This window comes from Pinus tabuliformis, chromosome 2_1 (assembly GCF_031772625.1).
Source record: "Pinus tabuliformis cultivar Carrire ecotype Pingquan chromosome 2_1, CPIR1, whole genome shotgun sequence".
NCBI classification, from domain to species: Eukaryota; Viridiplantae; Streptophyta; class Pinopsida; order Pinales; family Pinaceae; genus Pinus; species Pinus tabuliformis.
In genome coordinates, this window is record NC_142299.1 from 738,775,414 (window position 1) to 738,800,394 (window position 24,981).

The following is a 24,981-nucleotide window of genomic DNA, read 5'->3' on the forward strand; positions in this document are numbered from 1 at the left end:
AAAGTATGATCAGAAAAAATTTTAAAAATTAATAATAATGATTGATTTTTATATGTATATATTTTTTAAATGTTGAGAATTCTTTCATTATATTGAAACTTGTTTATTTTTTCTATATAAAATGAAAAAATTGAGTACTCATTTCTTTTCCATCTCTATTTCATTATATTGAAATGTATTTAACTTTTCTTATTCATAAAGTACATCGATTACTTACTTTCTTTAATTTTTATTTGAAATTGCATTTTAGGGTGTTGATACCACTGACACGAAGTACTTTATTACAAAAGAGAGTGTGGAACAACTACAACAAGTCAGAGAAACTCAAACAGTGCAGGTTAATTCCTCTTCTTATAACTAATATACATGTACTCATATATAATTTCTATATTATATATTTATTTATGAATTTTTTATTATTCTTAGAGTCATTAACGTATACAATAAGTGATATTTTTTCAATAATATATTATAAGATCTTTCTTACTACAATTTGTCTAGCTATAGTTTTAATTTTCACTGTCAATTTTAATCTCAATTTTTATTTTATTTATGAAGCTATTATTGACTATAATTAGTGGTCTAGCTTTGTGCCAGTGAAACAATGAAACATTTAGTTTTTATTTTTTCTTTAAATTAAATGATGATTTATTCTAAAAATATTTAAGAAATTGAAAAATTTAGTATCTTGTTTGATTTTTAATCTAAATAATATTTTACTTTTAAATATATTTGATTAAAAACATAATTTATACTTTATTATTAAAACAAAAAATTTAAACAAATCTTTAATTGATACAAGTCATTCTTATTACAAAATACAAAATCCAATACAACACATTTAAATGATGGTTAATGTTGGTCTACATTATTAAGTGGTGTTACACCTTCCATGATATTTGTTATAGGTTTTTGTGTACTTTATAATGACATTTAATGTTGTCTTATAATTGGTTTTTCTAGCATGTACAACACATGGATATTCAACAAGTGGCTATATAAATATGTGCGTATGTAATCTAGTATGAAATCCTCTCTTAGGAGTAAGGGTGTGTCTCACTATGCATCCCTCATTATGTAGGGAAGTCATATGGCATAATCCCAAACATCCCCGTTGTACATAGAAGTATTTAAACATAGTTCTCTCTTTCATCAAATTTTTTTATCTCTCTTTTTAAAGGATGTAGAAGGTCTAGAACTTGTTAGTGCTTTTCTTACCATTTAATAAATTACTGGGATTTTACTAAAATGCTTTCCTAATAACTCGAAGAGAAAAAACTAAGAGTGCCTTTGCTTTTTCACCATTTTCGAGTATTCAAACATGGGTCTCTCTTTTATCAAAAGAGTTTTGTTTCTCTTTTTAAAGGATGTAGAAGGTCTAGAACGTGTTAGTGTATCTCTTGCCATTTAATAAGCTATTGAGAATTTACTGAAATACTTTGATATTAACTGAGAGAAAAAAACCAAGAATGCCTTTGTTTTTTCACCATTTTTCCTTTTTAATATAAACGTTATTACAATTTGCATTATTAAACTTTTCCCAATACTCCCATAACTTCCATATTTACTCTAATTTTTTCTAACAAATTTAAGGAAATTTCTTTTTCTTATCTATGAGGCTAAAAGGACCCTATCCTAGCATAAGATATAAACCATCACAAAAGATGCAAATAAAATCAATTCATGTAAAAAAATCGTTGCATTCTACTTCATCTTGACAATTCTAGGACTTTGAAATGTTAATGGAAAAGATAAACATGTTGAGTGTAATTCAAAGCTTATACAACTGATAAAAGCTTGGGTGCAAACAAAAGTTTGGTGTTGTGGCACGAATAAACTTTGTTGTTTGGGAGTGGATCTAAAACCCAATTAGATGTCGATATTTAGTTGGTGTAACATGATCCACAACATATTATTGATTGAGATTTGACTTAGTCAAAAATAATTCTTACCTTATTCAACATTGATCATTTAGTAGTTTGGTGTTCACTTAGGAAAGGAGTCATAAATCACTTACTCCAACAAGCAAGCACTTAAAGAGGCAATCAACCATCTCCTACATGCTAAGACAGCAAGCTGATGTAGAAGACCTTTCTAAGCTACCAAGAACTTCAACACTCCCTTCTAGTAAGGAAGGGATTCTTCACCACCCTTAGATTGTCCCTCTAAAACACGACCTTTCCTTTCACTAGAGGCTTAGTGAGAATATCTGCCACTTGCTTCTCTGTGGAAATGTACTACAAGCTCACAACACCTCTTTGGACCTTGTCTCTGATGAATTGATATATAATCTTTATATGTTTGGATTTGTCATGGAACACATGATTTTCATAGAGCTTAATGCAACATTGATTATCATAGTGAATCACCATGGGCTCCAACTAAAGAGTAAATAACCCTATTGTTAAATTTGGCAACTAGGGCCAAACTCCACCTTGGACAGCTCATATGATGCAGCAGATATTTTTATTGGATTCCTCTTTCCGAGAGGTGTAGGATTTATCTAAAGATCATCTCATTCTGACATGTACAAATGGAATTATGAATTTATTTTGTTTATGGACAAATTGTCAAGGTCGACCAACAAACTAATGTAGGCTCAGAAGCCCAAAAGTCACATCTCTTCACCCTCAATGTTGTGTATATATAGAGGAGTCATTTTCCACATTTGGACACACATCAATCACTCATATTTCTCTCTCCTCTCCTCATTGGTTCGTACAGCAAGCGGGAGCAACCTTCTTCTCTATGCATTGACCTGGGTTGACTAAATTGCACGCTGAAATTTCAGATCTGTTTTTTGGGCTATTACAGGGACGTTGACCAGCGTTGACCGAGGGTCAAACTTCATCTTTTGACTGTGTTTTCCAGCAAGAAAATTCGTTTTTCTTAGGCCACAGCTCCTAGCACAAAACTTGAGGTGTTTGCAGCTGTTTGACCAGCGTTGACTGCAGAGCCGTTGACCGCAGAGGTTGACTCTGTGTTGACCAAGTTGACTGGGTTTGATCGAGTTGATTTGGAGGAACATTTCTGCTAAGTTGACCAGTGTTGACTTTTTGGTTAGGGCATCCTGTTGGCTGCAGTTTGACTGGACAGATTTCACTGTATTTGAGCAAGTGAATTTTGTATATTGTACTCTCTCTCTATTGAACTTTTGAAGAATAATAAGAAGACTTGATCAAAGGGTTCCCCATATTGGGGTTTTTCCCCGGCATCCACCAAATATTGTGTCCTCTTGTCTTGGCTTGTCTTCTGCTTTTTATTTATGTTCTATCTGCATTTACTGTCATGTTAATGTGATTGCTAATTTGGAAATTGATATTGGGCTAATAAGAAAAATTGAAGTAAATTGCTCTTAAGCATAGAACATACCATTGTTATCTAAAATTAACATGGTATCAAAGCTGAGGTGAAGACAAAGCCCAAGCAAGAGTGAGAAGAGCAATCACTGAGATTTGTTGGACAAGGACAAGAGTCAATGGCCTCCGCATCTTACTTCAAGCCTGATGACAAGCTCAATGATAAGTTTGATTATCATGCATGGAAGATGTCTCTTGATTTGACTTTGGAAGAGCAGGATGTTATGGATTATGTGCAGGGAAAGATCATTGAACCTCCTTCACATTCACTGGCTGCCATGAGTGTTTTAAAAACTGGCCGGATTGAATTGGAAGCTGGTCAAACCGGTAGAAAAACCAGGTTTAACCCACCTCTTCGCCCAAAAAACACATAAACCAATGCTAACTGGCCAGTTTAGGACGGAACTGGCTGGTTTATGGTCAAATCGGCTGGTTTCGTCCTAAACTGACTGGTTCACTGCTAAGGTCATGGAGGACCCACGCAACGCACTTTAGCAAGGTTCCAGGGTGTTTTGGAGGGAAAATAAGGGTTGTTCCCTTCAAAAACACCCTCTCCAAACCTTTAAAAGGAGCTTACCCCTCTCATTTTCCTCACACATCTCATTTGGAGATTTTGTGAGTTTGATTGGGAGCTTGGAGAGTGTTGAGTTTTTGCTAGAGTAGTGGAACAATAGAGAGTTTCAACTAAGTAGTAGTCATCACGCCTCCAAAAGCCAAGGATACTATATGGGCTCATATTTGGTTGATGGCAAAATGATCTGCAAATATTGCCAAAAATCTATTGCAGGAGGGGGTATTAACAGGTTCAAGCAATACTTGGATGGGATGGGAGGCCATGTAAAGCCATGTGGAGCACCAAATGAAGTAATAGGTCATATTAGGGTAGAACACCGTCAGAAGTTTGAGACTCAAGTCACTGAACCAATAGAGAAGTTTGTGACTCAAGCAGTTGCAAAGTTTGGGAGTCGAGACTCAACCAACTGAGTTTGATCTTGATGAGAAGTTTCAAGTGATAATGTTGATGACTAATATCATATATGTAGATTTGTAGTAGGCCAGTTGCCCCATAGTTTGTAGGTTTTGTTTTTGAACTCTAGAGGCCATTTAGAGCCTCATTAATTATATATTTTGTTGTTGATATGTATTGCACTTGGTGCCATTTTGATATATTCACTTCTACATGGTATATATATGAGCAAACTTTGCATATTTTGTATCTATTGGTTTGGAATCATGGTCTTAAATCTTAAAAATAGTTTTTTTCAAAAAAAAAAATTATTTCATGTGTTTTCTAAAACTGGTTCATTGGGATTTAACCAGTCCCATTTTGAAACCCAGTTTATTAGATGGACCGATCCGGTCATCGGTTCCGGTTTTTAAAACTATGGCCGCCGCTACGACAAAGGACAAGAAAGGTGAAGTCAAAGCTAAGAAGATAATAAAGGATTCTATTAACAAGCATTCGGTTGCATACACCTCTGATTTGAACACATCTAAGGAGATGTATGACAGGTTGGTTGTCATGTTCAAGGTTAGCAATGCAAACCAAGTCCTCTTGCTCAAAAACAGGTTGAAGGACATAAAGAAGGGAAGAGGTGAAGATATCCAATCCTACTTCATGACAATTACCGAGATAAAAAATGATCTTCTCTTGATTGGAGAAGTTATTGTTGATAAGGAGCTCTCTCTCATTTCCCTTGGAGGTCTCCCTCGTGAATGGCATGTGTTCAACACTACTATCCTCAACAATGATAGGATTCCAAGTTTTGATGAATTCTTGACTAGATGCACTCAAGAAGAAACAAGGATGATGGAGAGAGACATGCCTTCTAATAGGAGTGCTCCTACTGCATTCTCCGCTCATGCTAAAAGGAAGAACAATGCAGGTTCAAAGAAGCAATGTCAAGGAAGACCGAGATTCAACGATGGAAGGAAGGGAAGATGCTTCATTTGTAACAGGTTTGGCCACTATGCTAGGGAGTGTCCTAATAGAAGGGATACACCTCGAGACGATGACAACAAAAACCACAACAATTTCAGGGGCAACAAAAATCAAAGGAATGGCAGATTCAACAACAAAGGAAAAAGGAATGCTCCCGCTACTCAACATGGAAATGGTCGACCTCCCAAAAGATCAAGAAACTCCAGGTATGATAAATCTAATGTTGTAGATAACAAGCAAAAAGAATTTCATCTTATATCTACCCGCTCTACTGCCTCTCCACCAGATACCTTGGGAAATTGGTTGATTGATAGTGGTGCCTCAAGGCACTTTATTGGGTATAAGGAAGCTCTTTCAAATTTGATAGAAAATGATACAAATTTGGAGATTTTTCTTGGGGACAATGCCACCTATCCCATGAAGTGAGTTGGGAATGTTACTCTTCAATTGAATCAAGGTAACACTATTCATCTAAAAGAAGTACTATATGTACCTGATCTAAAGAAGAACTTGGTATCTCTCGCGGCAATGGAAGACAAAGGATTCAAGGTGGCATTCATCGATGGAACGATACTTGTTTGGAATAGAAATTTCAAAGAAGCATTTACTCTTGGATTTTGGGTTGATAGCCTATATCAAGTTGGAGGAAGCCCATTGGGAGTTAAGTCTTGCGACACATCTCTTCAATCCAAATTATGGCACTGAAGGTTTGCTCACCTACATTATAAGGCTCTACCCGATGTGAGGAAGATGGTGACAGGTATACCCGAATTTAAAGTAGAACATGAAGGTGTTTGTCAGGGATGTGTCGAAGGAAAACATACAAGGGGACCATTCCCCTCAAGCGATAGTAAGACTACCGACATTTTGCAATTGGTTCATTCTGATCTATCTGGCATGATGCCCATGACATCTTTGGGAGGATATTTATGTTATGCTATCTTTGTGGATGACTTCTCTTGCAAAACTTGGATATATTTCTTGAAGAATAAGGACGAAGTATTCTCATGGTTCTGTTCTTTCAAAGCCTCTGTCGAAAATCAAATAGGGAAGAAGATCAAAATACTAAGGACCAATAATGGAACCGAATATGAATCAAATGAGTTCAATTACTATTGTAGAGAAGATGGCATTAAGAGGGAGACTACTACCGCATATACTCCTGAGCAAAATGGTGTTGCTGAAAGGAAGAACCATTCTATTATAGAAGCCACTCGTGCCATGCTTCATGATCAAAGCCTTCCGAAGTTCTTATGGGTTGAAGCTGCCAACACTGTTGTGTATGTTCAAAATAGATGTCCTCATCAAGCGTTGAACTCCAAAACTCCCGAAGAAGTTTTCACCAGTAAGAAACCTGATGTTTCTCATTTTAGAATTTTTGGTAGCCCTGTGTATTTTCATGTGCTGAAAGAAAAGAGAAGCAAATTGGATGCATCTGGGAAGAAAGGAACATTTGTAGGCTACAATGAAACTTCTAAGGCATATAGAATCTATGTGCCTGGTCAAAGAGAAGTGGAGATAAGTCATGATGTCACCTTCGATGAAGATGCTTCCCTTGGGAAGATTAGTAACCTTCCTATTCCAAGGAAGGACAAAGAAGCAGATATAGGAAAGCGGGGAGAACTGTAGGATGAGTCGATGCCCAATGTTGAAGGACCAATGGATCCCATTGATCCTCCTCATGAGCCCCCCTCCTCAAAATGGAGACCCTCATGGCTTAGGGAAACTCTCGAAGATGCCAAGAGACATATTGCACCAAGGGGATTTCGTGAAAGTAAGACGCTGAATAGCTACCAAGGGTACTTAATTTCCATGAGCACCATTGTTCAAATTGAGCCTTGCACCTTTGAAGAAGCTGTGAAGCACCAAGTTTGGAAGGATGCTATGAACGAAGAGTATGAGTCAATTATGAAAAATGATGTCTGGGATGTGGTCCCTAGGCCCAAGGACAAATCCATTATCACCTCGAAATGGTTCTACAAGATCAAGCATGGAGCTGATGGAAGTGTTGAAAAGTTCAAGGCCAGGTTTGTTGCTCGAGGCTTATCTCAAAAGGAAGGTGTGGACTACGATGAGATATTTGCACCAGTTGCCAGATATACCACCATCCGTCGATTATAGCCCTTGTTGCCTCACAAGAATGGAACCTACACAAGACGGATGTCAAAGCCGCCTTCTTACATGGTTCAATTAAGGAGGAAGTCTATGTAGAACAACTCGAGGGGTTCGAAGTTCAAGATTGCCAAACACATGTGTGCAGGTTGGACAAAGCCCTGTATGGGTTGAAGCAAGCTCCCCCAGCTTGATATGAGAGGATCGACAACTATCTGATCAAGCTGGGTTTTACAAGACATGAAACTAATCCGAACCTTTACTTTAAGATTAAGAATGTCAGACCTCTCATCTTGGTACTTTATGTGGATGATCTCTTTCTCACAGGTGCAAACCCTCTTATTCATCAATGTAAGAGGGAGTTGGATTCTGAGTTTGAAATGAAGGACCTAGGATTGATGCATTATTTCCTAGGGTTGGAGATCTGGCAAAAGCCAGGTGAGATTTTCCTTTCTCAAGGAAAATACATTGTGAAGCTACTTGAAATATTTGGGATGGTGAACTGCAAGTCCTTGACTACTCCGATGGAACTTAACTTCAAGAAGTTATGCAGAAGTGCTACTGGGCCCGATTTGGGAAATCCTTCTGAGTACCGTCAACTCATGGGGGCCCTGATGTTCTTAGTGAACTCCTGTCCGGACATATGCTTTGCAGTGAACACATTGAGTCAGTTTATGGTGAGCCTCATCACACACATTGGATTGCTGCCAAGAATCTCTTGAGATATCTCCGGGGCACAATCACCTATGGACTGAGATACACCGCCGGGAATGTGAGGCTCCATGGTTATTCTAATGCTGACTACTATCTAAGTCCTGCTTTGATATCCTGGATGAGCAGGAAGCAAAAATTGGTTTCTTTGAGCACCGCTGAGGCTGAATATATTGCTGCTAGTATGGCCTCCTGTGAAGTTGTTTGGTTGAGGAAGCTCTTTAGTGAGCTATTTGGACATGTGCTGGATACCACCGTGATGTTCTGCGACAACCAAATTGGGATTCGTCTTTCTGAGAATCCCATGTTTCATGACCACTCTAAGCATATTGATATTAGGTACCACTTTCCCTCTTTCCTATACAACGGGGAGAAATAAGGCTCTGTCATATTGGGACTGATGATCAGGTCGCAGATATTCTTACAAAGCCCCTAGTGAAGGTCAAATTATTAACCTTCCATGAATGACTTGGAGTCGTGGAGAGACCCTCTTATGAGGGTCCCGTTTGAGTTGGATATTGAGCTCTGGGAGCTCCAGGGGGCTTGGGGTACTTCTTGGAGCGATGAGCGACCATAGGGTGAGTGGTTCACCTTCCCCTAGTGGTGCGTGATGTACATGGTGAGTGGTTCACCTTCCCTATGATACCCCATGATGGTTGAGATATGCATAGGATGAGTGGTTCACCTTCTCTTATGGCATATGAGCAGGATGAGTGGTTCACCTTCTCCTGCCATAAATCCTACCCATGTAGTTCGGGACTCATGGGAAGTACCTCTTATCTGGCCAATGAGTAGGGAAATGAGGATTGGACCATAGTACTACCGATGGACGCATCGTGTACTACCATACTCCTTGTGCTAGGATGTTTGATATTGATTTGGAATCAATGGAGACCGACTTCGGGTCAGTGGAGAGTGGTATGATACACTCTCGGTTATTGGAGACTAACTTCAGGTTAGTGGAGAATGGTATGACACATTCTCGATCATTTCTTCTTCATGGTTCAGCAAAGCAGAGCAAAGTATAACAAGGATGTCAAAGATGGTACAAATTGAGATGATTTGGCAAGTGGAGTTCTTCCTAGTTGAGAGGGAGTGTTAAATTTGGCAACTAGGTCCAAACTCCACCTTGGACAACTCATATGATGCAGCTGATATTTTTATTGGATCCCTCTTTCCGAGAGGTGTAGGATTGATCTAAAGATCATCTCATTCTGGCATGTACAAATGGAATTATGAATTTATTTTGTTTATGGACAAATTGTCAAGGTCGACCAGCAAACTAATGTAGGCTTAGGAGCCCAAAAGTCATGTCTCTTCACCCTCAATGTTGTGTATATATAGAGGAGTCATTTTCCTCATTTGGACACACATCAATCACTCATCTTTCTCTCTCCTCTCTTCATTGGTTCGTACAACAAGCAGGAGCAACCTTCTTCTCTATGCGTTGACCTGGGTTGACTAAAATTGCAGTCAGAAATTTCAAATCTATTTTTTGGGCTATTACAAGGACATTGACTAGCGTTGAACGAGGGTCAAACTTAAACTTTTGACTGCATTTTTCAGGCAAGAAATTTGTTTTTCTTAGGCCGCAACTCCTGGCACAAAAATCAAGATGTTTGCAACTGTTTGACCAGCGTTGACCGCAAAGTCGTTGACCGCAAAAGTTGACTATGCGTTGACCAATTTTGACTAGATTTTTCAGGACTATTTTGCACTGATTTGGTCTATCTTTGGAGGCTGACTTGACTGGGTTTGATTGAGCTGATTTGGAGGAAGATTTCTGCTAAGTTGACCAACGTTGACTTTTTGTTTAGGGCATCCTGTTGACTACAGTTTGACTAGACAGATTTGACTGTATTTGAGCAACTGAATTTTGTATATTGTACTTTCTCTCTACTGAACTTTTGAAGAATAATAAGAATACTTGATCAAAGGGTTTCCCCATATTAGGGTTTTTCCCTGACATCCACCAAATATTGTGTCCTCTTGTCTTGGCTTGTCTTCTGCTTTTTATTTATGTTCTATCTACATTTACTGTCATGTTAATGTGATTACTAATCTGGAAATTGATATTCGGCTAATAAGAAAAATTGAAGTAAATTGCTCTTAAGCATAGAACATACCATTGTTATCTAAAATTAACAGTGAGCATCTTGCTTGGCCATATGGCTTCACAACTCGCCAGTCCTCCTTCCATGTACTCTGCCTTTGTTGAGCTAAGTGCCATTGATTGACGCTTCATGCTACACCACGAGATCATGGATGGTCCCAGGCTGAAACAACATTTAGACGTGGATTTTCAATCCACAACACTCCCAACCCAATCATAATCTTTGTACCCCTACAACTCTACTCCACCAACTCCAACATATCTCAGTCCAAAGTCCATTGTACCTTGTAGGTATCTCAACACATGTTTCGTTGCTACCCAGTGAACCTCTCTGAAGTCCACCATGAACTAGCTGTGTGTGTTCATAGAAAAACAAATATTTGACCTAGTGTTGACCAGATACATCAAGGACCCAATCAATTTCTTGTACAATATGGGATCCACCAAATCTCCCTTAGAAGAATTGACCTTCTTAAAGTTGATGGTCATACGTGTAGACATTGACCTACAGTCCTCCATCATAAATCACCTTAAGATCTCAACTACATACTTGCCTTGCCCTAGAAAAATATTTCCTGGTTGTTGCCACACCTCCAATGCCAAAAGGTAACGCATCAAGCCAATGTCCTTCATCTCAAACTCTGAAGCAAGGTCCTCCTTGCACATCCTTATGAGCTTCTTCAATCCTATCAAGAAGAGATTGTCCACATAGAGGACCAAGATAAGAAGTTCACCCTCAACAAGTACATAATACAAGTTGTAGTCCGCTTCACTCTTGGTGAAGCCCAAAATAAGAAGATATCCATCAACAATTGGCATACCATGCATATGGAACTTGCTTCAGCCCATAGAGGAGCTCCTTTATCCTGCGTACATGAGACTCTCTCCCTGTTAGGGTCCCACCCTAACCCCCTTATTTATGTAGTAGGATCGAGTCATAGTTATAGTTAAGTAAAGAGTCAATAAAGCCCATATTAATAATTGTAAGTGGTTAACCCGCATTTAATGATGGGACCACAGTTAGTTGCAATTGGGCCATGGTATTAGATAGTGGTATTAATAAGAACCATGGTATTGCTCCATGGTATTGCATGTATGAGTCATATATAAAGGATAGAGACTCCCTGCGAGGAGCATCATGTCTTATTTTGTAATCGAGCTCTGCTCTATTGGAGGTTGCCCCCTCGAAGAGGCAAGTGAACATTGCTTTCTGAATAATAAAATACCTACTGTTATTTCTCACTGTTCTATGTTCTGGTATATTTCTGCGCATATTTGGTATTCTTGTATTGTCTTGCAAGTTAAGAGCATAACACTCCCATGCACCTCAAAGCCTTGAGGCTGCTCAATAGACACTTCTTCCTCAATCATCCCATTGAGGAAGGCAATCTTCACATCCATCTGATATATCCTTCACTTCATCTCAGAAGCAGTTATGATTTCCCTAATATATGGATATCTAGCGATAGGAGCAAATGTCTCCTCACAATCCAGTCCCTCCTTCTGGGAGAACCCTCTTGCCATGAATCTTGCTTTGTACTTCTCAACACTGCCATCATCTCTGTGCTTGATCTTGAAGATTCATCAAGAAGTGACCATAGACTTTTCCTCTAGCCTTGGCACTATGCCCCACACATCATTCCTCATGATGGAGCTATACTTCTCAACCATGGAATCCCTCTTGACCTGCTCATTTGTAGCCTCCTCAAAAGTGGAGGCTTGGACTCACTGATGCTGCTCATCAAAGCCAAATAATCGAAAAATCTTGTTAGTTGTCTACTTTGCCTAAAAGTGCTACTAAGATCCTCCACATGCTCCTTAGCATCTCTTAAGGTCTATTTGGCCCATCTCGGCCTCCTCATAGTAGAGCTTGAAGGAACATATCACTCCTCTAGATCTACAGGTTGTGTCCCTGCTCAACCTTAGGATCCTCTCACTCCTGATCCATCACCCTTGCTGGCTCTGTACCATGATACCTCCTAAAGGTCCTGCCTTCCTTGAATATGACATCGTGATTGACGATGACTCTCCTTTGTCCTGGAATGTACATTCTGTAGGCCTTTGAGACCTCACTGTAGCAAACAAAATTTCCCTTCTTTGATGAGAACTCTAGCTTAGTCCTCTTCTCTGTAGGAATGTGGACATAAATTGGATTGTTGAAGATGCAAAGATGAATCACCTCTAGTCTCACTCCTGTAAACATCTCCTCAGGAGTCTTGTCCTCCAATATTCTGTGAGGACTCTTGTTCAACAAATAAATAACTCTGTTGCAAGTGTCCGTCCATAAAAACATAGGCAAGTCTTAATCATAGATCATTGCCTTCACTACTCCCACTGTGGTCCCATTATTCCTTTAGGCAATCCCATTCTTCTGAGGGTTGTAAGGCACTATGCGTTCCTACTTGATCCCTGCCTCCCTGTAGAAATCTTGAAACTCATTGGAGGTATTCTTGCCCCCATTATCAGATCTTAGTACCTTAATCTTCTTCCCAGTCTGGTTCTCCACAAGATATTTGAACTCTTCAAACCGAATGAAGACCTCACTATTGGTCTTCAGGAATATGATCCAAGTCTTCCTGGAATATTCATATGTGAATGTTGCAAATAAGTTAGACCCTGTGATTGATTCTAGTAAGATAGGACCACATATATCTAAATGAACCAAGTCCAATATCCTCTTGGACTTGGTCTCACTGTGAGGAAACACTGCCTTCACATGCTTTTCAAGCTCACACCCTTTGCACACTCCCTCCTACTCCACCTTGATCTTCGAAAAACCTGTAACTATCCTCTGTAACATAGGAAGAACTTTGTAGTGTACGTGTCCCATCCTCCTATGCCAAAGCTCACTCTGGCTATCACTCTCATGTACAAGAGCCTTCATAGGTGCTCCTCTCAACATATATAGGTTGTTATCCCTGATCCCAATTATTCATGTCTTGCTGGGATCAACTCCTTTCGGCCCAACATCTAGTTCACCTTCTGTGATGCTGACCTCTAGTTCTCTGTCATCCATTGCCGAAACTGAAAGGAGATCCTTTTCCAAGCTTGGTACAAACATCACTTGATTCACCTCCATGACACTTCTTGAGTCCATTTGGAACTCAATGTTGCCAGTGCCCTCTTTTGCATTCTTTGCGTTGTCTCCAAGCTCCACATGTAGGTATCTAGGCTCTTTGGCCATGATGGCCATGATGGTGAAAACATCTCGAGATTTCGTCATGTGACGAGATGCTCCACTATCCACAAACTACACCCCTCTTGTAACGGTGCTAGAAAGGCATGACACCAAGGCAAAGTTCTTCTCAAACTTCTCAGTCAACTCATCCATTTGTGTTATGGTTGCTGTCGATGTTTTTCTGTTGCCCTTCTTCTTGTTTGGATATTGTTCGACAAAGTGACTAAACTTACGACATGCAAAATGTTTTACTTTTATTTTGTCCTCCTTTTAACTTTGTGAAGATCCTTGTCCACCTTGGTTTTGCTTGGCCTTCCCTTTTCCCTTCTTCGCTTGCGCAACAAGAGCAAGTTCCTCATCCCCACCACCAGTTCTACGTTGTCCACTAGTTATTGAACTCTCCTAGATTTCTTTTTGGATGAAGTCATCCCACAATAGGGTCCAATCAGGAAATTATTGTCTAGTAAAGATCCCCTCCACAAAGGTAGTCCATTTCTTAGCACATCCCTTCATAGCCACTTTCACTAGATCCAAATCGCTCACAACTTCTCCCAAAGTCGACATCTTATCACAAGCTTGCAGGATCTTGGTAAGATATGAGGTTATGGTCTCTGATCTATTCATTCAGATGTTGTTCAACTTCTCTTGCAACACCATTATCTTATTCTAATGTTTACTCCAATATAGACTGGTTAAGGCTACCCACATTTGATGTGTTGTGTCCTTTCCTGTTATGTAAACAATTATATGATTTCTCACCATCCAAGATAATACCCATCGCTTTCACATCCTTCAGATTGTGCTCAATTGATTGAGAAGGCTCAGAAGGAACTTGGACCTCTGTGTTTGCAAAATCCCACAAACCATTCGTTTTCAGAACAATAGTGATCTACTCCTTCCATGGACTGAAATTAGTGGCCACATCCAACCTGTCTTCATATGTCAAGCTCATTGCTACAATTTCACAAATAGACCTTGGCCACAAAACCCTGGCTGTAAAATACAAAATTCCATTTTCGTAAAAAATGAACAAATTGTTGTTGTAAAACCCTTGTGTTCTCATATATCTTCCTTAGAGTTTTTGTGGCTATGATACCATGGTTAATTTCCTATACTAGTCCAAATTTATTTATACCTCAATAATTTTCATTTCTGGAAAATTATTAAATAAAATTTTGAATTGCTGTGAAAATAAAATTATTGGTATTTAACTTTTGAAATAAATATTTGCAGTAGAAAAATAAAATCAGAGAGATCAATCACATCAAAACGAGTATCCACCCTAAACAATTTTCCTTCATTAAAATCCTCAGGAAAATCTAGGCCTAGACCCACAGAGAAAAAATACATAGAAATGCAATGTTGGAACTTGTAACTCAACCCCTGCTAGAAAACTCAACCCACCAGAAAATCGACCTCCTGAAGAATTCGGCCTTGGAGAAACTCAACCTCCACCACCAAAAAATTGGCCCTCTCCTTTCCTCCTCATATGACCCTTGCACACTCAAGAAAAATTAGCCCACTAGATAAATTGTCCTCTCCACTCGGCCTCCTCTACGCTTCAGTTACTCGGCTGCTCAATTTCTTGAATGCGACCTTCTAGAAATAGTCCCAAAATTTCCATGCACTCATCCCTTCTCTACAATCTAGTTGAGCCCCTTGCTCTAGAGAAACTTGGTTCCTCCACTTATGCCTTACCTTTCCCTTAGGCTTATTTTATAACTTCATTAAGCCAAACCTAACCCTAATCTCCGAAGTGATTGACGATCAAAATTAGATCTCGTTTTACTTTCAATGATTGGGATCATATCTAAGTCACTTAATTAAATGATTTATTCTTAGTACTTTGGCTTAATAGTCCATAATAATTAATTTACTTTAATTATTGTACTTTTCCTTAGTTAGACTTAGGAAAGAAGTCATAAATCAGTTACTCCACAAGCAAGCAACTAAAGAGGCAATCAACTATATCCTACATGCTAAGACACCAAGCTCATGTAGAAGACCTTCCAAAGATACCAAGAACTTCAACACCGAAGTGAAACATTCCCTCCGAAGGGTGCAACATTTCATCCTCCTAGTGCTAAATCATCTCCAAAATTTCAACATTCTCAAGAAGGGAAACATCCTCCAAACTAACTGGAACATCCTCCAAAAAGGCATGTGTGTGGCTTCTTCAATGTATTTCAAAGGATCAAGGTTCATTCCAAGTCATATCCATGTCATGTATATCATCCAAGGAGGGGCTGAAATGACTCAATGTAGCCGGTATCAATTCGAAAGCATGTACACAAGTCTAATGCAACATTAAAAGTGATTCATGTCAAATGTAAATGCCATTAGGTAGATGACATTAAGCATCATGTTCAAACTTCACAATAACTCATAGAATTTATACAATTTACCAAGTGTAAGTATGGGAGGGTCATCATTAGTACCTATTACAGGTACTAGTACCTAAGAAGAGAAGTATTTCTTGAGATAGCCCATCAAGGAGTAAGTGTAATGATAGATGGTATGGTTTTGGGGAAGTAACTTCATGGATTGTATTGCATAGTCATTTGGGGTTATTTAAGATATTTGTCCACATGAATGCCTTTGTTGAGGGAGAACTTATGCATTGAGTTACTTTTCCTCAACATTATTTTTTAGTATGCCTTTACTTGCCTTTTTCTTTTATTTTTCTTAATTCTATTTTTCTTTGTTTTTTTATTTCATTGATTCATTTATTTCATATGTAGTTTATTGCATGCGACTTGAGATAATTTCATTTAGTCCCTTTAAGTATGCATTTCATTGTACAGGTTTTGGGGTAATGACTTTATAGTGAGGGGGCATTGCTCAAGCTCTACTTTGGCTTTTGAATTATCATTTATATCCCTCTATTTTTTTATTTGTGGCTCATGGACACCAGAGATTGGTGGCTGCTACGTCCACGGAAACTATCTGGGCAGAACCAACTGGAGGGATCACTTCCTGTCGGTCCATTTGTAGAGCCTAACCCCAAGAGCGTCGAGGAGTTTCCCGTGCCCTCCCATTAGGAATGTGCTTTTAATGACAAGATTCAAGAACTTGACCAATTGAGCTAACCCTTGAGGCTATATCCCTCCATTTTTTTTTGCATTTTGACCTTTATTGTTGAAATTTTCACAGGTTAGGAATGGATCTCTAAAAATAGAAAGTCTCAAGTATGAATTTCCAAAAATAACAAATCACCTTGCATTAATTTGTAAACAAGCATTGTTGATGGAAAATCCCTTATGATCATCAATCAATCCAAATAGTTCAATTTCGACTTAATCATCAATATTATCATTAATATTATTATTATTATTTTTATGATACTATTATATTATTATTAAAAAGAAATTCAAGTCTCTCAATCATGGCTCTCAATAATGTTCTCTTACACTCTCATTAATGCTCTTACACTCTCTTACTCCCATTAAAAGACTTGTCATAAAATATTCCTCTTACACATGTCATAAAAGATTCCTCTTACAAGGCATGGCATGCAAGATTTCTCTTACACACTCATTAAAGGCATGTCATAAAAGATTCCTCTCACCCTCTCATCTAAGGCATTTGTTGCCTCTCCATAATGGAATTCAAATTGTCTCTCCTTAATGGCATGAGTTACTCTTCCCTAAATGGAAAATGTAACTCCTTCTCAAGGCATGTGTATTGCTCCTCCTTTATGTCAATAATTCATTGCTCCTCCTATATATATATGTGTGTGTGTGTGTCTCATATCATCCCACCTCACTAACTTGTGCATTGTGAATTCGAACTTGAGATAGAGTTGGAAAGACTTGAAGGATATTGCGAGAAAGAGGCTTTGAGAGTAAGAGCAGAACTTGGTGAGCCAAGGTTGATTATGTGTTTGCTTCAGTTGCTGCTACCAATGACCTTCATGCTACAACATTTTCATATTTGGGTGAACTTCATAATTATCTTGATTTCTCATTGTACTTTGTATCTTTGTTGAACTATCGATATCTAATAGAAGAAGAACTTGGTTGGATTTTCCCCTTGTGGGTTTTTCCCTATTCATTGGACCTAAATTCATTGCGTCTCATAGTGCTCTTGGTTGTCTTTTATTGTGCATATGGTTTATGTTCTATCTACAATTGCTTAATTAATATTGCAGCATAAAGATGTTTTCTAATAAGTGATTGTCACAGCATGGAACATCAGAATTTCAACATGGTATCAGAGCTTTTGGTGAAGGCAAACTCAAGAAAACAAGCTTCATTTCCAACTCTTTTTTCTGCTGGAATATTTTTCGTTGTTTGCTCCACTTGAAGCTTATTTTCTGCTGAAATATCTCTTGATATCCCTTATACTTGCAGCTCATTTTTATGCTAAAATATCCCTTCTCATTTGTTGCGGAAATATCACTTGTTGCCCCGTCTTTCTTATTGTTGAAATCTTATTTGTTGCTCCTTCTTTGTTGCTGAAATCTTATTTTTTGCTCCTTGCTATTGAAATAATATCTTATTTGTCACTGAAAACAGAACCAAAATGAGAGTACTTTCTTGTTTCTTCTCTTTGTAGTTCCTCTCCTACGGATTCTTGTGACAAATGTTTGGTTGATAGTGGTGCTTCAAGGCACTTTACTGGTTATAAAGAAATTCTCTCAAATCTGGTTGAGAGGGAGACAAATCTGAAAATTATACTTGGAGATAATTCTACATATCCTATAAAGGGATCTGGTTCTGTTTCTTTTTATCTGGATCAAGAAGTTTTGTATGTACTTGGTTTAAAATTAAGGTGTTGCATGTGTTTGATAATTATGGTTTTGGTATTTGTTGATGCATGTAAAAGTAAAGAATAGTTTTACTTTTGTTTATGCATGTGCAAGAAAGTGTTGTCTTGAAAAGAAGTATAATGCATAGAAGGTTATGAAAGAATAATTGATAGAAATTGAATGTTGAAGATAAATTGATTTTGATTCTCTCACATTATATGAGAAATGACATAATCTTATGGGTTTTGGTAATTTTGATATTAGAGTTTACTGACAATAGTGGTTGCAAGTAAGGATCATGACTTTTGCAAAATATGGAATGATAATTTTCTAAACTAAGCTCTTTTGCAGCAATCAAAGATGAATTATATCTAATATCATTGCAGACAATGAAGTCAATATATATAATTATTATTACATGTCTTCACTATGGGATCAAGATTTGAAGATTTTTATAAAATCAATGGAAGACCTATCCATGCATTGATTCATGATAAGTAATCATCAATATAAACTGTGGCACAACAAGTTCACTCATCTTCACCATAAATCATTACCTCATGTGAGAAATATGGTTTCCGAAATGCTTGAGATTAGAGTGGATTATGATGGAGTTTGCCAAGTGGTGTTCAAGAAGATGCATTTCTTATACCAATGACATATGTCTGATGGACAATGGTAACTTATAGAGGTCAGATCAAGAGGGAGCTAACAACTTCCTTCAATCCCCATTAAAAAAAAAAGTATTTTCAAGACTTATGTTGTTTATTTCTGTCACTGCTCTTGTTTAGATTTATCTTTATAGATCATTGATTATCCTTCCTGCATGAGTATTTGAATGACTATTTCACTAACTTCGTGATGAGGATGCAATCAAGAAAAATAGATCCTGAAGATCATCAAGGTGCAAAATAGTGCAAGAAGAGTAAACTTCAAGAGGAAGTCGGTTTAAGGAGCCACTCTCACATCTAGAAAAGAAAGAAAGACCTACCTCAACACCAGGTATACTTTCATTATATTTATTTACTTTTCCACTATTTCTCTTGCTCTTGTTATGGGATCAACAAGTACATTTGATGAATGTGAGAACCAAGTCCTTTGTATCAAGATTGAGGAAGATGTCGAGCCATTCCATGACTTGAGTGGAGATGAAGTGGATAAGAGCTCAAGACTTCTGCAAGGAAGTTGGAGTCAAGAAAAAGACCATCGTACCATATAACCCAAAACAAAATGGAAACTCAAGGATCTTTGACTACTCTGTTTACTTTCATGTGCCAAATGAAAAGAGTACCAAGTTGGAAGCTTCAGGTAAGAAAGGTACGATTGTTGGTTATTGTGAAAATTCTAAAGCTTATAGAATATATGTACCTGGACAAAGAAATATAGAGTTTCACAGAGTTAGAACATTTGATGAAGATGCATCTCTTTGAAAAGCCATAGACATTCCTCCTCTTGTTAATGTTGAAAGACACAATGATGCCTTGGATGCACAAGAAGATCCCAAGCATGCGCTTGATCGATCTAATGAACTCATGGATCCCATGTACTCTTTGGATCCTTCTCCATGTGATAGAAAGAGACGATTATGGCTTCATGACACTTTGCAGGATGTTGATAGACATGTTGCTCCCCGAGGAACCTTCATAGAAAGCAAGAAACCATGTCCGTTCCAAGGATATGTTGTAGCCATGAACAACATTATTTAGGCTAAACCATGCACTTTTGAAGAAGTGGTGAAATATCAAGTGTGGAAATATGCAATGGCTGAATAATATGAGTCCATCATTCATAATGATGTATGGGAAGTGGTTCCAAGACCACAAGGTACATTTGTTGTGTCTTCTAAATGGCTATATAAAATTAAACATGGTTTTGATGGCAGTATTGAAAAATATAAAGCTAGATTTGTGGCCAGATATTTCTCTCAGAAAGAGGTAATAGACTCTGATGATATCTTTGCACCGGTTGCCTGTTATACAACCATCTGATCCATTGTGGCTCTCGCTGCAAGCCAAGGATGGTCTCTTCACCAAATTGATGTGAAGACTGTTTTTCTGCATGGCTTCCTCAAGGAAGAAGTATTTGTGGAGCAACCACAAGGCTTTGAAGTACATGACTGGAAAACTCATTTGTGCAGACCGAAGAAATCCCTCTATGGTTGGAAGCAAGCTCCAAGAGCTTGGTATGCATGCATTGATAACTTCTTTATGAAGATTGGTTTTACTAGAAGTAATACTAATCCAAATATTTACTTCAAGATGGTCCAAGGTATGCCATTGATTTTGGTATTATATATTGATGACTTATTCTTGACAAGTGGAGAACCTCTTACCCTCCAGTGTAAGAGGGAGTTAGCTTCCGATTTTGAAAGGAAAGATATTCATTTGATGCACTACTTTCTGGGCCTAGAGGTATGGCAAGAGACCTGGTGAGATTTTCCTTTCTCAAGGAAAATATGTTGTCAAGCTACTAGAATGATTTGGTATGACACAATGCAAGTCCATGAATTCTCCAACGGAAATGAATTTCAAGAAGCTATGTGGTGAAGTTGCAAGTCCTTATTTGGAAAATCCTTTTGAGTGTCGTCAACTGATTGGGGCATTGATGTTCTTAGTGAACAATAGACTGTACATATGTTTTGTGGTCAATACTCTAAGCCAATATATGATTAAGTCATCACATGCACACTAGATTGCTGCAAAGCATGTGTTGAGATACCTGCATGGGATCATCAATTTTGGATTGAGATATACTGCTAAAAATGTAAGACTTCATGGATATACTGATGTTTATTGGGCTGGTAACTCTGTTGATAGAAAGAGCACTTCTAGGTGTTGTTTTAGCTTGGGATCTGCCATGATCTCTTGGATGAGCAGAAAGCATAAGTCTATTGCACTGAGTACAACTGAAGTTGAGTACATTGCTGCTAGCATGGCTAACTGTGAGGCAGTTTGGCTGAGAAAGCTTTTTGGGAAACTATTTGAGCAAGTTCCAGACACTAGCAGTTATATATTGTGACAATAAGAGTGGGATTCGTCTTGCAGAAAATATCGTGTTTCGTGACAAGTCCAAGCACATTGAGATCAAATATAACTATAAACGGGTTATGGTGTAGAGAGGAGAAGTGAGGCTCCATCATATTGTGACTGATGATCAAATAGTTGACATTCTTACCAAGCATTTACCAAAAGGAAAGTTCTTGGTTTTTAGAGAGCAGCTTGGACTTATGGTCGTGAGTCATGACCCTTCCGGGAAGAAGTCATAACTGATCGAAAACACTGAGCTGCCTTCCCCCCCTATTAGAGCTCATAGGATTAGGGAATGATGTTGGAAAGATCCTGAGGATGAGAGACCTCTTGTGTAGTGTGTGCCACAAGAGTAGGCCTCAGTATGCATCCGACCCACAGTATGGGACGTGGGAAGAGCCACCTATCTAGGCAATAGGTTTAGTGAGACTTGTTTGTGTAACTTTTCTAGGATTCAGGTGTTCCACCACTTGACACTTAATGAAACTTGGTTGTGCAAGATCCTTGTCATGTGTTGACAAGTGGATCCCCCCAAGCAGAGATGAGACTTGGTTGTGCGAGATCCTTGTCATAGGTTGGCAAGTGGAAACCCCCCAAGTGAATATAGGGTGATAGATTATTCTCCCTTATTTTCTGTGGATATAGGGTGGTAGTTGGAGCTCCCCTATGATGATTTTTCTTCATTAGAGTGAGACATCATTGTTCCAGATGATACAGAGTAGAGATGAACAAAGATGAGCAGAGAAAGCAAAGATCTTTTGTTGCGGAAAGAAAATTCTCCCTAGCTAAGAGGGAGTTTTGAAAATTGGCAACTTAGGGATGAATTTCTAAAAATAAAAAGTATCAAGTATGACTTTCCAAAAATAGTAAATCACCTTGCATTAATTGGTAATCAAGTATTGTTGATGGAAAATCCTTTTTTTATCATCAATCAATCCTAATAGTTCAATTTCGACTTAATCATCAATGTTATCATTAATATTATTATTATTATTATCCTTATAATACTATTATATTATAATTAAAAATAAATTCAAGTCTCTCAATCATGGCTTTCAATAATGTTTTGTTACACTCTCATACTCTCATAAAAAGACTTGTCATAAAATATTCCTCTTACGCATGTCATAAAAGATTTCTCTTACAAGGCATGGCATGCAAGATTTCTCTTACACACTCATTAAAGGCATGTCATAAAATATTCCTCTCACCCTCTCATCTAAGGCATGTTTTGCCTCTCCATAATGGAATTCAAATTGTCTCTCCTTAATGGCATGAGTTACTCTTCCCTAAATGGCAAATGTAACTCCTTCTCAAGGCATGTGTGTTGCTCCTCCTTTATGTCAATAATTCATTGCTCCTCCTATATATATATGGGTCTCATATCATCTCACCTCACTTACTTGTGCATTGTGAATTTGAACTTTAGAGAGAGTTGGAGAGACTTGAAGGAGATTGTGTGAGAGAGAGACTTGGAGAGTAAGAGTAGAACTTGGTGAGCCAAGGTTGATTATGTGTTTGCTTTAGTTGTTGCTACCAGTGATCTTCATGCTACAACTTGTTCAGATTTGGGTGAACTTTCTCATTCTCTTGATCTCTCATTGTACTTTGTATCTCTGCTGAACTATTGATATCTAATAGAAAAAGAATCTGGTTGGGTTTTCCCCTTGTGGGTTTTTCCCTGGTCATTGGACCTAAATTCTTTGTGTCTCATTGTGTTCTTGGCTATCTTCTATTGTGCATATGGTTTATGTTCTATCTATAATTGCTTAACTAATATTGCAACATAAATAAGTTTTGTAATAAGTGATTGTTACAACATAGAACATCAGGATTTCAACATTTATATCTTTATCTTTTCTTTTCTTTGTTTAGCTACATCAACCTCATGCTTATAACTCCTCATGGGACTATGAAGGATGAACCTCTCTGTGATATATGACAATCAATCATAAGCGAGACAATGAAATTTGGAAAGATGGAGAGTGTTAAGTATGGATTGGGATATGGTTACATTTCACCTTTCAAATCTCCCCAAAAGCACAACTCAACCCAAGAGTGAAAACACTTATCTAGGAGACGATGATGACTTCCAAGGTGAAACAAGGGAAAAAATACAAATTTAGATTATCATGATCCATTATCTGACTCAACAAATGATCATAATTTCATGACAACTACATAAGACATTAACACTTAATATGGAGCAAGGAAATAATGTTCCTCACATATGTCAAGCACCATAATCATCAATGTGAGTGAGTTGAACCGTTAACAATATCTGGGAAGCATCAGTAGTCAATTCTTTGTGGAGAACCATGGATCTCATCTGTAGAGTTGTGATATGTGAAATGGATCATAGGAGAAAAAATCTCTTCTAGTTACCCTTTGGTGTGGGGGTAATAGGGATAAAGTACTAAGGACCAAGAGTCGCCAAACGATAGTGTGCACCATTGAATTTGACCCTATAACATAACTAAACATCACTCCTGAGTCCTAACCATACTTCTAACAAGTTCTAGCAAACTTACACTGCCATAGAATTTGTTTCAAGGTATTTAGGAAATTGCAATAGAGGAAAAGACCATTCATCAGCCTACTTTTAACAAGGTGGGATTCGGAAGCTAAGCCTTGGTAAAAAAATATCCAAGCAAAATCATAGAACTTATAATTGAGTTGGGGAAACTAAACACTATGTAATTGACAATTTCAACTAAAATCTAGGTGAAAATATGTCTAACTAGCATTCAAAATAGGATATGAAAGGTGCTTATGATGCAAAAGAGATTAAAGATTTTTGGTATCATATTGTTGAATCATCTTCCCTCATCTCCAACCCTAGTGCCACCAAAACAGCCTTGCATATCTATCTTCAAATTATAGTATAGTTCAGGAGGAAGCAATCACATTATGGTTTTGATAGCTAGCTTGTTAGAGGAAAATCAAGCCTTCTAATGAGCTAGCAATTTTTAATCCATCCAACCCTTGGTCTCAAAATCCAAAGATCACTCGAAAGAATACCATTTTTTACTTAAACTACAATCCTACAATCTAGGACACTTGGAAATGCATTAACTTTAATGTAGCCAACTCCAATTCCATCCTACATGACCTCAAGAGAGGTTCCATTTGACCAAAGGGTCGTCAAACTTCCAAACCTCCTACATTCTATGAGAAAACACTAACTTAGACATTGTAAATAGGTGTTAAGAAGAGATAATATCACATAACGTGAAAAGGCCCAAGAAGCAATAGTTGAAACACTAGGGAGACAACAATTGGTAATGGAGGAGGATTTTCCATGGGGTGGAACCTTCAAAGCATATGGCTATCCATTTTTCTGCTAAAATATGACCCTGAGTCAAAACATCAATAAGGCTAAGGCCACCTTCATCCATAGGCATAATGCACACTTCCCAAGAGAAATAGGAAGTCCTCTCTCATTGTCACACTTTAAGCAAAGAGAAAAAAAACCCCCAAGGTTTTGCTCTAGTCTCTTGAATTGAGCCTTACTTAGGGACAAGCAAGAGACAGAGGAGATGTGGGAAGCTTGAAGAATGCATGAAATCAATTCAAGATTACCTGCAAAGGAGTGATCTTTAGACTACTAGATGAGAAGCATGGACAATATCCCATAGACCCTAGTTTCACCTATCAACAATGAAAACATCAGTACCAAAAAATCCCTTATATATCAAACAATCACACTAGGTTTGTCCCAATTCCATCAAGATGGAATCCAATAGTTGATTTATGATTAATAACCGTTGGCCCTAAAGAATTGTAAAAA

The 24,981-nt window shown here is 37.9% G+C and overlaps 1 protein-coding gene across 2 annotated transcripts in view; it reads left to right on the forward strand.

The window, feature by feature from the left end:
• The window catches only part of LOC149202704 (isoaspartyl peptidase/L-asparaginase 1-like), a 132,090-nt gene that overhangs the window by 96,802 nt on the left and 10,307 nt on the right, over positions 1-24,981 (forward strand). The window contains exon 3 of one of the 2 annotated variants that reach the window (XM_089403220.1): positions 251-337. The exons of the other annotated variant lie outside the window; for it this stretch is intronic. Within the exon in view, the coding sequence (XP_089259346.1) occupies positions 251-337 (87 nt within the window). The remainder of the gene's footprint in view (positions 1-250; positions 338-24,981) is intronic. 2 annotated transcript variants of the gene reach the window in all.